This window comes from Crotalus tigris, unplaced genomic scaffold (assembly GCF_016545835.1).
Source record: "Crotalus tigris isolate CLP2741 ecotype Arizona unplaced genomic scaffold, ASM1654583v1 scf7180000023829.5930981, whole genome shotgun sequence".
Classification (NCBI taxonomy): Eukaryota; Metazoa; Chordata; class Lepidosauria; order Squamata; family Viperidae; genus Crotalus; species Crotalus tigris.
In genome coordinates, this window is record NW_024100213.1 from 1474829 (window position 1) to 1493005 (window position 18177).

General features: G+C 37.2%; 1 protein-coding gene across 1 annotated transcript in view; it reads right to left on the reverse strand.

Annotated features, from left to right (window-relative positions):
- Positions 1–18177, reverse strand: part of PODXL2 (podocalyxin like 2) — a 52412-nt gene that overhangs the window by 4932 nt on the left and 29303 nt on the right. Inside the window, exons 3-5 of the mRNA XM_039321888.1 lie at positions 8395–9263; positions 6639–6713; positions 1994–2150 (exon numbers count right to left, since the gene is read on the reverse strand). Of these exons, the coding sequence (XP_039177822.1) occupies positions 1994–2150; positions 6639–6713; positions 8395–9263 (1101 nt within the window). The remainder of the gene's footprint in view (positions 1–1993; positions 2151–6638; positions 6714–8394; positions 9264–18177) is intronic.

Consider the following 18177-nt stretch of genomic DNA (forward strand, 5'->3'; position numbering starts at 1 on the left):
ATTGTTTTAGAATTCAAAAACAATGTTCATATCAGGGGTGGAGTTCTACATGGATAGAAAAACGGTATGTTACAAACATCCCGCCATCACTATTACAAGAACCAGTGGGATCTGCAATCAATGCAAAATATTGATGTGCATGTAGTGACTTCATCATGCCAATTCCCGTCATCTGACACAGGTACATCAATTGTTGCATTTGGGGATGTCTTATTTTTTCCCCCTCCCCATTTATCCTCCATGGATACACAGTCATAAGAATAAATTCTCTGTAAACATTCTGTAGGCCCACTTATTGCAAGCCTACCTCTGCATTAAAACTGTTTGAAATAAGCAACCATTTGCCATTTTAACATTAAATGGTTGAGAAAAAGATGTTACATCATTCTAGAATTTGTTTTTATCCACTCACCTTTTTGCTGAATAAGATATAGATCTTTTACTTTTGGGTGGCAGAGCAAGAAAAAGCAAGAACCGACAATATATTTCAACCCTAGAGACAAACTGTTTGGTACAGGAACATCAGTAATGGGAACCAAAAATAAATGGACCACAGTCCAAACTGGATAAAAGTAATCACTGCTGGCCTGCAAGCCTTGATAGGCCTGCTTGGACCAGAATCACCTGTGTATATACGCGCTCACATAAACACAAACATATTTATTGTCTTCACATGCTGCCACTATATCTCACTGTAACACTGTCTGATATTTTTGAAATAGTGCCACTATTGGGGAGGTGAAGGACGTGTTTACCAATCTAGAGAGAAATATAAGAATGAGATCTGAAAAAAACATTGCAGAGTATGTGGGGATGCAATGGATTCTCCCTATCTGGGACAGAGCTTGTAAATCCAACTCAAAATTTTACATACATCGAAAATTACATCACAAACCAGCTCAGATGATAACATGTAGTCATCAAAGAATGTCTTTAGAAATGCTGCACCAACAAAAATGTGTAGAAGAATATGATGGGGGAAGAGTAGGATGGCTATGATTTATATAATAACTTGAGAGGTTTGAAGCAAATATCACAAGATTCTAATGCAATACAGCAGGAGGAATCTTGTGAAAGTTTAAAAGGGGAGAAATAGTTTGAAAAATGACTGACAGAATAAGAGTTAATATACTGATTTATGAAGCTCACTTGAAAGTCCCACAGAACCTTTCCAAAAACAGCCACTACAGTGCAATTTTAATTTAATTTAATTTAATTGGAAATACATATGGAAAATCATGAAGTAAATAAGATTTAGGTGTTCACCTTTCTCAACTATTTGTCCTACAGCATGACTCCTAATATAACGTTCAAAATCCAATCACAGTTCACATCTCTGTTGTACAAAGCAGGTATTAGCTGACCTTGATGATCCAACAAGGCTAGCCAGAGTGTTATCGCACTAGTACTTGGATGATAGGGAAGCAGGGAATTTTATGTACAGGCTAATCTAGGAAGTTGAAAAAATTCTAGAAGAAGACCACTACCTCCACAAACCTCTTCTGTGTTGTTGCTGTGAAAATTACATGGACATGACTATAAAGTTAGCAGAAAGTGAGCTCAGTTTGAGGGAGATCTTATCTGTACCTTATGGCATTTACTGAACAAATAGTAAAATGCAGGATCCAATCTGGGTTGATCACTGGGATCAGAAAATTGGTCTTCCGAACTTTAAGACTCGTGGCTTCGGGGAACATATCTCTAGCAAAACTTCTCTAATATTCTGCTGAAAGAAGTTCTCTGAAGATGGGTCCAGTATGAGTCCAAAAGCTTGGAGGGCTAAAGTTTAGTTCCTGTGACTGACCCAGATTGGATCCTGCATTGTTATCCTAGGACAGGATCCTTCATTTGTGAAATAGTAAAATCCTGTTGAAATGATGCCTCATGATGTCCAGTTAGATGTTTTAACAGCATGAGAGATACTTGTACAGGGAAAAGACTGAAATAATCACAATAAGAGTCAGACACCCTTTATTTTTCACCAAAATTTTACCATGTTCTCCTGCCAGGGTCATCAACAGATGTTTGTCGTTCTCATTAGGTTTGTTTAAGGAGATCAACCATTGCCCTTGCAATCCATTGTCATATCTGGAGAAGGCATCCTCCATCAGGGCCAGCAACCGGAGGCCTCTCTCCACTCGGAACTCTTCCTATAGAAACAAATACCTGTTAGTCGCCTAAGTAAAAACAAGCAGATCTCATGAATACACACTTTCTCACACAAATACAGTATATCAAAGAAAAAAAGATCTTCTAAAAGCCAAGATTTTGAAAGGTATCCATTTCCATTTTACTCTATCAACTTTATTGATCAAAATGTGTGTTCATGTAATAGTTCCATTCTAACTGCTACCATTCTTGAATTTTGTCATTTTCTGACCGCAGCAAATGTTACCAACCAGTTGTAGTTTATGTAAGCACACAATACAATTAAATTCATTTTTTATCAGCTGGTTATATAACCTGGGGATAAAGATGAGTGGGAGATTATCATTTAAAATTCAGGGAGGAACAAAAAATTCTTCTCTTTTGAAGTATCCTGAAACTTCACTTCCTTATTTGTTTCAAATATAGACAAAAATGCAGAATTAATAGTCTGGAGGTCCTGAAGGTAACACATAAGGATCTGACAAGATGCCGCCTTGATTGATGATAGAAGGATATATCTACCTACATCACTATTTGCAATATTTGGAGGAAAGGAAAAACACGCAGAATTAATAATGTTTTAAAGCACAAGAGTCTAATCATTTGTACCCAGACTGCAGGTCAGATAGAGACGGTCCTGTTCTTCTAAGATCTTGCACATCAATTGGCAATGTCATCCCCACATCTATTCTGGCTCAGTTGCCGTGCCAACTCAAAGGCCACTCTAGTTATTAATATGTGCTAACACTACTAGTTGCTATGGGAACCTCAAATGCTTGGGGCTGGCACAGGCTGAATGGGGAAAGACAAGGAGGAGCCAGATCTGAATCACAAGGACCCACCAGAACCTCAGCTCACAAGGCAGAACAGCAGAAGATAAAAATCTGGAATAGCAGAGCAAGAAAGCCCCCCCCTAAAGGAAAATAAATTAAGAAAGCAGCGTTAGTAGTATGCAATCCCTGGACCACACCAGCAGAATTATTGCAGAAATGATAGGTCTCCCTCCATCAACACAGACTGAGCAGTCAGAGCCTTATGGGGAGCAGAGAAAAATGTGTTCCTGAGAGAAAAATAACATTTCCATTGATATGACTGGAAAGAAAAATACCACCCCTTTTCGATAGAACTTGATGAATAAATGGCCAGTGCATCTTTCTTCCAATCTCTTTTCCATTTCTGTAATTCAGAAATGTCAGCATAAATAATGTAACACAAGGAGAGCTCAAAGAACTATCTTTCATCATGATACAAAGTAAAAGACTACATGTTTGTTCAACCAGAGCTGATAGCCTTTAAAAATTAATGAAAATGCCTATAATTTCTTTTACCACTATGAGTATATGTGATAGAAGAAAATTTACATTCTATCAAATTACTCAAAGTACAAACACTCCACCTTTTAAATATTTTTGAATCATACTGCATTGGCAGAAAAAATTGGATCCAAAGCATGATCTCTTAATGCATTGTGCAGTAATCTGTTTTGGGTTTTAGCTGGCAAGACCAGATTTATTTCATGATTATATACCATTTCTTATTTCCTTGATTGTCTCTGACATACATCTTTTTAAAGCTAATGAACATGTTTTTTTTATCGGTCTTGGAACACTGAAACATCTCAATATCTCATTAAGCCTCCATTTGAATATAACTGGTGCCATTTTGGCTACCTAAAGATCAGAATTGCACTGGCAGTATATCTGATATTCCTGTAAGATAAGAACAACTTAGCAGCTCTAGTGAAAACCCAGTTTAGACAGGACCAGAATTCTTAATTTGTTTCTTTGGTTATTTTAAAGATTTATATACTGCCTTTCTTTAAAAAGGAAGCTATTTATAAAATTGATTCATATAGCTCATTGTTCAATCTTCCCATATATTACATCATTTCACATATGACATTTATGGGGGGACTCTTAGACTAGAATATTGTTCCAAGATAAATATAATAAAAATGCAATTTAAAAAGTTTTTACATTTCACAGGCATGATTCCCTAATTGATTGTATGCCGTCAAGTTCCTGATACTTCTTACCAACCATCTACACAGATCTTCTGCAGGGTGATCGTCCCTAACCTAACCCTTCAAGTCTTCCAATATTTGTAAGTATCCAATCTGGGTCGGTCACCAGCACCAGAGGTTTAGTCTTCCAAGCTTTCAGACTCGTGCTGGAGCCCATCCTTTTCCAAAAGTGTACACATCACCATAGTAATTTAATCCATTTAAGTAATTTAAGTCTTGTTCTGCTGCTTCCCAATTATTTACTCAATAAACGTAATGCTGGTGGTTCCCCTGGAAGACTGAGGAGGAGGAATTGGATACTGATGTATACTGTAGAAGACAGAGGATGCTACTGAAAGACAGTGGGAATACCCATTAGCAAGACAATAATCAGACAAATGTAGCTTAAAATCCATTTCAAGAAATGAATTTGAGGAAGTATCTCAGACAGGCTCCCTACCTAATTCACACGTTGATAAGGTGAGGGAGAAACAAAGCACATTCAGACTTGCAAGATTCTGTTATCACAGCTATCTTAATAAGAGATGTTTTAGCCCAACTTGGCATTGGTTTCTTAGTCTGGTCTACCTTATATGGCTGACATGTACCTCTTTCCTTTAGGTGCATGGAATTCTATACAATTTTATTTTTTGATGTAATGGTTCAGAATGTAATGCAGAATTAAATAAGCATTTATTGTACTCACTGAGTCATACTTCTGGGTCCAGTTCAAGGTGCTACTTTTAATCTCTAAAGGTTAAGACCCTTCATGGGATAGGGTTGGATTATCTGAGGGACTGCCTCTCCTAAAATTTTATCTACCCATCCCATCGGATTTGGTAGCAAAGGCATGCTACGGTCCTGTCTGGTAGGGAACTATACATGGAGGTCCCAGGAGATGAGCCTTCTGTGCTGTGGGAACATTCTGCACTCTCCTCCCCAAAGTGAGATTAGCTCCAGCCAATGTTTCAGAAGTCCCTCAAGATCTGGCTATGCCATTAGGCCTGGGGTCCCAGGGCACCAGTGACATTCTATGATGGTTCCATTATTGTATTTGATGGTCATTCTCTCTTGTGCCTTGCGGATTTTTTGTATGATAATGACTGTTCTATATAATTGCTTTAATTAATGTACGTTACTAGAATCACTTCATGTGAGATGAATGGCCATATAAATTTCATAAATAAACACTTTGTCTGTTGTAGAGTAGGATGGTTGTTTGCATCCTCAACCCAATTAAGCTTGAGAGACAGATATTCCTTCCCTTGCATCTTTAGAACCTGTGACCCACTTCTGCTGGGTTACAAACAGAGCAATACAATAAATGTTCAGCATGAGCAGATTTCTCCTTCACCACAGACATAATTATCCCTCCATGACTTATGTATACTGAAGAATGTCTAAATTTGTTCTTACTCAATCACCATCATTTGATTATTAAATCTTTTGAACTAAATCTGTTTCATTCCAGCCATCCAAATCCATAAAAAGTATCTTCCTCATTTGTCAACAATTTAAACTCCAAGAAATACTAAATACTGAAATGGCTGACTTGCTGGTCTAAATAATGTCTGGAAATTTGCTGGATAGCTTATTAATTAAGGAGAGCAAATAACCTGTTGCATTTTCTAGGTCCTGCTGTGCTATGCTGCTGTCGGGGAAAAAAAAAAAATCTCTATTTCCCTCCTTCCTGTTCATTATATTAAGAAACAGAAAACATTTTGTCCTCTTATATGCCTTACCTAAGAAAGTAGAACAAGAAAACAGCTTCTGCCAATGGAAGCTGCCTATTTAAACTGCCTGTCTCCAAACTGGAGGAAAGATATAACTCTAAAGCCTACAGTGCCAATTGCTAAAACTGCAGGTAATTTACCAGTCTATCAGCAAACTTCTCATCAAGTTCTAATCTATACAGCTATCTGAATTCCATGTCTGGGTGTCTCCTTTTTTCTGAAAAATAGGAAAAGGCAACTTATAAAATAAGTTTCATTTAATGGGAGGGAGCACATTTAATCTACCCCAACAGTCTAAATCTCTCTCTTGAGTCAGATCCAGATCCTCCCATCCTAAATTTAGTATCCTAAATTAATACTATATGTGCAGGAAAAGGAATATTTAATAGCAGCATCTTAGTTAAGGGTATAATAGCAGCAATCTGTCCAGAAATATTATATAAAAACTTTATCCAAACTTCTTTATGTGCACATATTTATAATTGTTTAAGAAATAGTACAGCCATATTTTGTTAAAATGCTTCAGGATCTACAGTAATGAAACACTATATATAAATATATGAAATGAATAAATAAATGGCCAATGTGGCAGGAGATATATTTTAAATGAACATTCAAAATATTGCTCTTGATGATGAAATAGCATTTTACTACTTCCTGGAAATAATAAACCACTTTTATTAAGCATTATTGAAAGGGAGGGGAAATTGTAGATGACAGAACCAGAGATTTAAATATAGAAGCAAGTGACTCACACAATCAATGTTATCTGACATGTTCAGGATGATGTAGTTTTTGCTTGCCAGGTTGTTCCAGTCCTTACAGATAATCTACAAAACAAAACCAATGAAGACATCTCTCAGTTAACATGGAAATATTTTGGGAAACAACATAATCATTTTTAAAAAACAAATATGACATTTTATCCCAAATCAGACAACCAATTTTTTTATCCCTTATTTTACACTCTACCTGGTAGCATATTTCTCAGATCTGATGCTGATATTCAAAGAAGTAGACGCAGTAGATGAATCTGAGAACAAGGGCCACTGTGGTTCCAAAGTGCTCAAGAAACTAAGACATGGATCAATAAGACAGGTGCATAAAATTCAAACTAAATTTTGGGCCACTGTAAGGGAAAATTATCTCCATTGGACATATTGTATCTGAAGTCCAAGAAAATGTCTTAAACAAACTGGCATACACAATATATATGTTCAAAGTTTTGTTTGAGCACTGACAAACAAGCACAATGTTTGTGCTAGTAATAGTCAATCCATATACAAATTAAAAATGAACTGAGTTATGCATCTAAAACAAACCTTTGAAATCTCCGAGAATGCACTATATATTAGCTAGCTGATACAATACTTTCTTGAGTGTGAAACACTTCTATACCAGTACCATATAAATAATATAGTACATATAGACATATTCCTATATGCTGTGTAGCACTTTGTTGGAACTAAATTCAATGTGTTGCCTACTCCGTTGTTCTAGGTATGTATGTATGTGTATATATATATATATATATATATATATATATATATATATATATCATTCTTTTTCCAAGATCAGGTTATTTGAACCTTTAAAAATATAAATCTCACCAAAAGAACATCAGAAGAACAAACACTTAATTCAGAATTGGTCTTCATAGTATCACAATTACAATTAAAAAAAAGAATGTCTGAGAAAAAAATAAAAATACTTCAAATATCTTGAGAATCAGTTCAGTTAATTTAAAAATTAATAAATTAAATAGATCAATTAATACAATAGACCTATTAAAAATCTCAAAAATCTGGCAAGTTTTGCTCCTATGTAATGAAACAAAACACATTCAACTGTATCAAAACAGCTGACATGCCTACAGAAGTCTTACTGTTAACATTTTTTATTCAAACTTTTAAGAATTCTAGAATTACTGTTTCATACTTTAAGCAGAAATGCTAAGCTGTTATTACTAGGCTATTCTAAATATATGAGTTTTAGCGTGGTTTTGAAAAATGTATCTCAATTACTCCAAACTAAAACTTGATAGTTTATTGTTCAAGTAATTAATTACTCAATGAAGATTTCTTTTAAAATTGTTTTACTATATGCAGGGCTATTATAACATTCACAGTATATTGATTTTCACATTTGTTTTATTCATATTATCATATATACCCAACTTGAGAGGATTTGGGCCTTAAAGAGAACCTGGAAATTAATTTTCAATTAATCAGTTTTAAGCCCCTTTATAGGAAAAATGTTACAGCTTTTTAAAATAGGATTTTGATCCTGCACATCTATGGCACTTTAGTACTATAGTTTTGGTTCATGCTTGTGTCGGTTATGAAAATAACCACCTGTAAAGAAATTAACAGGCAGATCACACTGGATGAAGAATGTAAATAACATAAAACAAGGTTAAATGGTTTATTTGTTTTCTCCCAGCCTTTAAAAACACAGGAGTTTCTAAGTTTAAATACTCATCACTCAATGGCCCACACACAATTTTCTTACCTGTGTCAAACTCCAGGGAACTCCTGAGGCAAGCAGGAGATCTCTGTTTTGTGCTGTATAGCTCTTTTCTGCTGCAGCTGTTGTGACGAGTGGCACTTTTGTATCCTGGCTATCCTGATTAGCAGTTGGAGTTGGGGCTCGTCCGCTGGTCCAGTCCCAAAAATGCGCCAAAGAGCTGGGATCTGATAGGCTGTTAGGAGTCCTGGAAACAGTCTCAGTTACTTGGAAATTGTCCTCATGAGAACCTATGAGATCTTCTCTTGTCAGTTCCCTCTCAGCTGCAATTGTTCCTGCTACAGGTTTTGAAACCTCCTCATGTGTTGTAGCTTTTCTTTCTGGTAGATCACCTTCTACTGCAGCTACTGTTGCTAACTGTTTCCCTGCTATTTCTACTGCAGCCACTGAGCTTTCTTGGGTAATCTTGGGAGGAAGTTCTGAGACCAACTGGGGATCTGTAGTAGTCTCAGTTGAAAAGATGGGGGACAAGGGCAGGAGACTGGGTCCCATGCTGCTTCCTAGGTCAAAGCCTGAAGAGGAATACTCAAGCGCAGATTCTTTCCCATGCTTGTTCGTAGCTGGATCCATTCTGCTGGCCATGGTGGCAAACAGGATAGAATATAAAGAATCCTCTGTAGATGTTTCAGAAAAAGTGGTTTTTGACATTTGCCTGCTTTGAGTCATTCCCTTTGACTGGTTGATAGGAAGCAATTCTTCCTCCTCTTCCTCAAGGACTCTGGTGGAAGGGGCTTCGGAGTCTGGATCAAGGGAATCAGATACGGGATGAAAAGTGGGGCGTTCTTGGGCATCTTTCACTTGTGTTCCATTTTCTTTGGGCAAGGCTTTTTGAGAAGCAAGTGGAAAACTGTAATCTGGAAATAAAAAGAGCGGGTTTCCTTGAATCACCTAGCAGAAATCCCACAAACAGCCCCTCTTAAAAATTTTATCTAGAAAAAAATAAGTAGTTTATGCTGGAAGACATTTCATTCAAAGTCAGGAGTAGTCCTAGAAATAGGAACATCTCCAATTATTCCATTTATTTCTAAGGAAAAAGTCAAGATACCTAATATGTTATGTTATCCTCTGTTCTTTTTAACCTCAGTTTCTCCTTCTGCCTCTCAAAATATACTTCAGCATTTTTCCCCAGCTCCTTCTGGCAAGCCTTCCCTATGAAATTTCATCTTAGTCAATTTTCTAAAATGGCTCTTTTGATCTACAGCACTAGCTACTACTCACAAATCAAACCTTTCCAAGTCATGTGTACATGCACATTTTATTTAATCCACACTAGGCACACACTCCCTTGCTGTTATATTTTATCCTATCTCATATACTCTCTAGGATAGGGAAAAGCATTCTCTGCTTATAATACAAAGCATACTGATATATTATTTAAAGGCTGAATTTGCTCATTCTGCTAACCTATATTTTGTTTAATAATGGTTTATAGATTAAACAAAAACTGCCTGCATTTACACAATTTACTGAAGCATAAGCTCTATTTTACAAACCACAGTGGGTTGGATTCACACATACTGGGTGAAAAATAAGCAAACCACATGTCGGTTCGGTATGAGATGTGAGCCCAGTCTATGAATTACCACATTTGTATGCAGCCTGTTGAAAAAGAGTCATGTTATTAGGGAACAATTTTTAACACACTGTCTTAATGACACCTACACATTCATTTGCTCACTAAGCTATATTTTCTAAGAAAATATGTAACACTAGTACCAGTAATGTGTTTTAAAGATTGCATCCTCACAGTTCATAGTAAATACCTGAGTATTTGGTGTAGAAAGGAATTTCTTTATTTTACATTCATTCTGCATGCCTGGTTCTTGATGTGCAGCTGATAATGACGCAGCGTTTTCATAGCAGATGGGTATAGTCTCAGGCTACCCCATGGGCAGAAGGAACAGCCTGCAGAGCCCATTTTCCACCTGATAGATTAATGTACTCAATGTTCTTAAGAGTGAAGGTATCTCGTATGGAGAGATGGCTAAAACTTAAAAATACACCCTCTTGATTTTCATATCTGTATATTGTTCTCACAGGTAGTAAGTGTTTTTCTTCCAAGAAACACAAAGGTAGAAGAGTAAACCTTTGAATGAATTGGGGGGGGGTAAGCTTTAACTGACAGGAATGTATAATGTGGAGGTGGTAAAATCTCTCCCTAGCCCCGTTAAGAAAATAAAGATTAAAAAAATAGAATAAATGGACAATATACAGAACTTGATTTCATTTCTGCTTTCAGCAGCATTCTCATTATTTATCTCCTTGATATTATGTTACTGAACTGAGGCCACAATGTTGAAGTCACACCTCAGAAATCAAAGCCAATAATTCCAGGCCATTATTATGCAACTTCACTAAATAAAAGGGGGGGAAGTATTATACATTAATACCAAATGCTGTTTATTTGTTATATGGTAGCCCATATCAAACAATTGACTCTGGATGGCAAGCAATCATATAATTGATTAAGAACAAACTACAAGCACAATACAAAAGAAACTTAAATATACAGCAGCTGATAAAATTATAATCCATTGATGTTAACATAACCAGGAAACAGAATTCTTAACACCCTCAGGATCCCAGGCCTGGGCACATAGCCAAATCTTTAAGACATTACAATAGGCAAACAGGGTTGATACAGCAGACCAACACATAACACTAGATGTATCATTGGAAGGAAAAATCACAAATTTGTGTCTCACTTATTTTGGCCATGTCACGCAGGGGAATTCACTGGAGAAAGCAATGATGTTTGGAAAAGTTATCAATAAAAGGAAACCAGGCTGCTAAAAATCAGAATGGCTGGAGTCCATCAAAGTTGACATCAGCCAGAGCACAGAAAAACTGAAAGAAGTAGTGCAAGATCGGAAGATGTGGAGAGACTTGGCCCATAGAATCACCAAGAGTCAGACATGAATGGATAACATTGTCATCATCAACACGGCTGAGGCCATCTTAATCTCTAGATTGTCCCAGAGAGCAAGCACTATGACAGAAAGGCAGGCCTCTTCATCCCTGCTAGCTGACATTCCTTGGCATATGGGACCTGCACAGGGCCAGCCTGCTGGACCAAATTGGATGGGTGGAAACAACTGGGAAAGGACACACCCGAGGTAACCCCATCCCAAGCCATGAAGGACTTTAAAGGTGATACCAGCCTCTTGAATTGCACCCAGAAGTACACTGATAGCTAGTACAGTGCACATAGCAGTGGTGTCACATGCGTCAAATATCAAACACCATTTACTACTTGAGCAGCCACATTCTGCACCAGTTGAAGCTTTCAAATGCTCTTCAAGGGCAAGCCTATGTAAAATGTATTGCAGCAATCCAGACGGGAGTCACGAGCTTATGAGTGACAGTCAACAAAACAGTGCACAATAAAAAACTAATAAATCAAAATATTAAAAAGTACAGTTAAAAAGACATCAAGCAACATTACTAATAACAAGATAGTAGAGAAAAATTGGTGTTAATACAATGCAGCTATCTCATTATATCATCATTTCCTTCAGATCCTCAAGGCTGCTGACACAACCATGTTTTGAGGGACTTCCAGAAGAGTATCAAGGATGTGGCCAATCTCCCTTGGGGAAGACGATGTTCCACAGGATGGTGCCCTGGCCCATTGCCTGGATCCTACCAGATGAAACATTTTCGCAGTCAGGACCTCTTCTACAGTGCCTGGTAGGATAGGCAGATAATCCTTCCAATAACCTGGCCCTAAGCAACAAAGGGCTTTAAAGGCCAAAATCAGCATCTTGAAATGGACTCGAAAGCAAATTGGCAACCAATGCAACTCCTGGAGCAGAGGTGTAATATGTGTTGTTTTAGGGGCAGGTGTAAAACTCCCTGTGCTGCTGAATTCTGCATCAGATGAAGCTTCTAGATACTGTTCCATGGCAGCCCCATGTACAGCACATTAGATTAGTTCGCCCAGGAGGAGACCAGGGCATGAGTAACTGGGAGTAGAACCTCTCAGTCCAGGTGCATGATATGAAACTGTGCAAAAACCCTCCCAGCCACAACTGTCACCTGCTCTTTGAGCAGAGTGGTGAGTTTAGGATGACTCTCCATAGTTGCATACCAGTTCTGTTTGGGGGAGTGCAACTTCACCCAGTACCAAAGATGGAATATTCCCTGAGCCAGAGGGCCCCAAAATCCAGAGCTACTTAGTCTTGCCAGGGTTCAGTTCCCTATTCAGACCCCCATAACCTCCGGTCACTGGGATAGGACATAAACAGCATCGCTTAATTCAGCAGGAAAATAATTTGTTCAGATGGTTTATTAGCTAAACTCAGGTCAAAATCTTAGGTCATGACTAAGGTCAGAGCATTAGGATTTATGCAATAGTTAACATCTATAAGAGCTCCTGATAATTCTTAACTATTTGATCTATAAGAGCTCCTGATAATTCTTAACTATTTGATCTTCCATAGAAGGGCATGAAAGTACATTAATCAGGAAGACTAGTAATCAACTGTTGAAAAGGCAAAGAGCAACATTTTTTGTACCCAATGAAAAGTGGAAATATTATAAAGAGGATGCAGGTATGACTAAATTAAAGAGTGGCTGCAAATGAATTATTTTGTTCAATTACTTTATCCTGGACTTCTTTCTCAGTCTACCTATTTGCTATTTCTTTTCTCCTGCTTAAGGTTTTTTGTTAGATTTTTAATCTCGCCTTTATTATTTTTATAAATAACTCAGAGCAGTGAATATGTCTAATACTCTTTCCTTCTCTTATTTTCCTCACAACAATAACCCCCTGAGGTAAATTGGTCTGACAGAGAGATTGGCTGGCTTAAAATCACCCAGTTGGATTTCATGTCTAAAGTGGGACTAGAACTCTAGTTTCTAATCTGATGTCTTAACCACTAGACCAATGCTCGAAAAGATATTAAAGGAAATACACAAATTAGACACAATGGCACACTAGTTAATAAGGTCCAGAGAAATCTTCCCTATACATAACAAAGATAACATGTTTATTTTGCTTGAATCTTTGTAGTTAATAGCACTTCATTAACATATAGCAAAATAATATCTTTTGGCCACAATTATAGCCAAGTATCTATTTCTAAGAAAAAAGAGTAATAGTTTTGTATGATAGCAACCATGTATAGATGGCTGGGATATGTTTCCATATGATATTTGCTTGACACAGCAACAAAGCATGAGAGTAACAGTAGTAGAATCAGATAAAATATTATCAATTGGTAAGCAGCAAGTTTAATGTGAAATTGTGGAAATACATCATAACAATTGCATTGTGGAGCCCTTAGTGTCCTCAGAGCTTGATGGTTCTCTTGCAACTGTTTCATTACCAAACTGACGATATTATATAGTTTGGTAAAGAAACATCTGCAAGAAAACCACCAAGCACAGAGAGCACCAAGGACCTCACAGTTCAACCCCAAGCTACAAATATTCTCTTCTCTCAGTAATAATTGCATTTTCTAGTACTTAACTTACATAATTCATTGTCACAAAATGCAATCAACTCTAAGAAGATTTTTTTTAAAAAAAGGGATAAGAATAAGCAGCTTATTACCTGTTATATTTGAACAATTAAGTTAAATGGTATCATATGAGCTATTAGTATTTAAGTATAGTTAAATAAGCAAATGAATAACTTCATGGAATAAACCACCATTGCGCCCACACATTAAGCTGTAAACCATATTTTGCAAATCACAATGGTTGCTTCCTCATAATCAACTATGCTAAAAACAAATAATCTTAAATGTGCATCCAGTGTAATGATTATATAGAATTTTAAAGAGTCCTCTTGTTGGTAAGAAATAATGCAATAGTGATTGCCCAAATCCTTTGCATTCCTATGTGATGGAGACTTTTTCCATGAGGAACTTTTGATCTTACCTATGAAAACCCTTCTCCTATTTAGTTCTGAATATCCATCTACAATTGATACAGTTTTATTGTAATTACAATTCAATCATTTTCCTATTTTAATCAGCCTTCCTTTACGTACCTATGATAACCTTAAATACGATTCAGTCCTTTAAGAAACAGTAATGGCTATAATGAATTTCTCTAATTAAACTGAAGGAAATCAAATTATCTAGCAAGTGCATGCTTATTAAGTTTTTTTTTTAAAAATCTGAGACTTTTTTTAAGAACACTGATTTCTATTCCCCAAAGTAGTTAACCACTTCATAAATTGATACAAAACCATTCAAATTTTAATGCTAATATTCATCAAAGTTATATGGACTAGGGATCCCTAACCTGTGGGCCATTGCCCATTACTGGGCCATGGGCTATTGGCCACCGGGCCGCATGAGTGGCTGGCCAGTGCACATGTACACATCCCCACTTGCACAAACATCACCATCAGCATCGCAGGCATTCGCAGCCCCAATCATGCAAGCGTCATCGCAAGTGTCATGGGTGTTTGTTGTGTTGTCATGAGCATTGCAGGTGTTTGCATCCAAGCATCGCCACAAGCGTCTTGTGCGCTTATGGGCCCTCTTGCACAAACTCTCATAGCCCCAGACATGCAAGCAATGGGTGTTCACATGCATGCATGCGCTCATGCAGTCATCCCACCACAAAACCATCCCTTCTTTTCCACCTCCCCCCTGCCAGTCCCAAAAGGTTGGGGAATTCGATGCTAGAACATGCATCACCAAGCAGGGAACTGAAAATGAAGTAAAATATATAAAGCAATAAATAACTCAAACATGTAAAGTAGAGGTGATGAATAATAGATAGCAACAATGGGACATATTGACTAATGATACTATGACAAGATGGCTAAACATCTTTCTAGCATGCATCTATCTCCTTTAAAAGAGTCTGTTTCTTTCTGGTTTTCTTTAACCAACAATGAAAGAAGCTCCAATGTGGGTTGCCTAGTGTATGTATTGAAATGTTTATGACACGGTAAGGTCCCTAAGAGATCATTCCCAGATAAGGTACAGAACATTGCTCTTCTTTCATCAATATGTCTTCAGTACTGCCCAAATGATCCATAATACTTTGACTGGCACAAATAAGCATGATACATCATACACTATTTGTTTTTTGACTCTGCATCTAAGAAGCTGTCTGCTTAGATCTCTTCTGCAGCAGGCCCCAAATCCCAGCAATCTTTAGCCCTCTCAATTTCTTCTGCATTGTCTCATTGTTTCTCTCCAGTTCTCAAGTTCTCACTAGCCATCCAAGAAGTACTAAAAACTTCACATTGTGTATGGCTCCCCTCATACAATAAAATGGCATCATTTCAAAGCAGCTATTGGTAGATGCCCACCAATATAATGTGGTGTCATTTCAAGACAGCTTGATGAATCATCTACCTAAGGAAATTGAATACCATTTGTTCTCCTGAAAATGTGTGGGGCAGGTTTAGGGGTCCAAGGCTTATTAATTTTTTAATATTTATTTAACTTTAATGTACATTATTCTTCTGATGGTACAATTAATTTACTAGGAATAGTTGATTGTGCCAAGAAATAGAAGATCAAAATATCTACGCTTCTGTGAGCAAAAGAGCAGATATTGCACTTCTAGTTCTTTTTTTCCTTTCTTCTGCTAAAGCCAACTCCCCATGCATCATTTTTGGCCAGGCAAAGAGTCTTTTCTGTCTCTCACACTCCACTACTTACCTCTGAGTGTGTGTGTACTTTCCTTGCTTCCCTACTTACCATCTTCTCAGCATTCACCCAACTATTTACATGGAACATACAGACACACCAAAGAGTATCTATCTGACCTGGCTGCCAGGTTTGTCAGTCTCTTGGGAATTGCTATTCTAGTTCAAAGAGAGAAAGATCAGGTGTCTGGTCTTTCTTGTAGCCAAACCCAAAATGACCATGGAGGCACAGTGCCCAGCAACTAGTTGGGTAGGTAGCATTTCTCCACCAAACTTGCCAAGCCGATAACTGAACAGATTATTATGCCCAGATCCTTCATCCTCAGACTCATTTCTAGATTGTCCGGAAGGCAAGACTTTTCTTAGGAGAAGAAGGAAAACTGATCTCCCAAACCAAAACCACCAAGGACAACTCTACATCAGGAATGAGATGTTACTAATACCATTAGGATACTTCTCTCAAAAATGGTTAATAAAGCATATTTATGCTGCAACAAGCAACATGTCAGCATGACTCCTATATAAATTAGAGCTAGTTTCTTCGCATATCTCTATACCTATAGCTAGATTTATATCTCTAAAATATTCTATTTTGGGATAAGCAACAATACGCAGAGCACAAAAATGAGAAATAGTAAGCCAAAGAAATTAAAGAGAAATACAAGTAGTTTATACTAGCACCATTCATTATAGTTCTTCATATTTTTCTCTCCTTGTAAACCATCCTTGCTTCCTTCTTGTATATACAATACTTTGCCTTTTGTTCTATCTTATGCAAATATCATTCTATGCTAAATTAGCCTCCGAATTCAGGCTTCACCTAGGTTTGTTCCACAGCTTTTCTTAGACTAAGGCGTGAACCAGCTCCACAATTGATATTCTGATAGAAAAAAATACGTGTGCTGTATTTTATAATGTGGCAATACATAAAATAGTTAATGCATATTCCTATAGGGACTTCTCATATAACACAGCCTTGAAAAGAGATGAGAAAAATGGAATTAAGGAAAAGAGAATGCAAGTGTTGGATGTGGAATCCAGACAGGATGTTAGCTTTAAGTGACAATACTGTAACTCTCACAGCAATGAGTAATTAGCAGATCCTAGTACAGGTTTTGCTACATGAACTGTGTAATGATATACAGTAAGTATCCTCCTAGGAATGGTAACATTTGGTACTTAGAAGCTCTCACCTAGGAATAGCACTTGGATCATGACCGTATGAAAAAAGTTGAGAAAGAATTCTTTTAAACATTACTATGTGTTTAAGTCTAGGTAAACAAACAAACCCTGAGCACACCAGTAGCAGCTGGGCAGAGGACCACTTGCTGTTAAGCTTCTTAGGTGTTGTCTTTCCATGGTACTTAATTTCACAGAGCTGTAGCTGAAGATGAGATTAAAAGATATGCACTTAACGTCAATCTGTGCTTAAAACATAGTTGCAAAAGTAGAGATGATGTCATAACATTAATTAAATAATTCTTATAAAATGTAACCTACTTCTTTTTCACCAAGAATGATTTTAAGGTGTATAGGTAAGGAAAAAATATCTGCTGTGAACTCCACGTGGCATCAGGAAGGGCATCTGGCCAGTAAATGCTCAGTTCCATCCAGTTGCCCTGACTCTACCCCGAATTAAGGGATTACAGGATCGTAAATAATGAGGTATGTATTGAATATGCAGAAGGATGGAAACCAAGCCACATGCAGCATACATTCCTGCAGTTCTTTAGTTCCCTCTTGATTATTTTCCTGAATATGTTAAGATACAAAAGATCCAGAGGAGAAGAAATACACACTGGTGCACACTCTTACTTGCATGGACTCATGCAACTCTTTCCTCTCTTTGATTATTTTTTATATTCCAGGATCAGGCACGGATCAAACATTAGCCTGACCCCTGACAGCTGAATTTGTCAGAGTCAGGCTATGAGGGAAAAGCAATTTTCTGTTATTTTGTCATTCAATTCTAAGAATACAGGTAGTCCTCAACTTACAACCATTTGTTTAGTGATCATTCAAAGTTACAATGGAACTTTAAAAAATGATTTACGACTGGCCATTGCACTTGCAACCGTTGCAGGATCCCCAGTCATATGATCAAATTTTGGGTCCTTGCAACTGGCATGTATTTACGATGGTTGCAA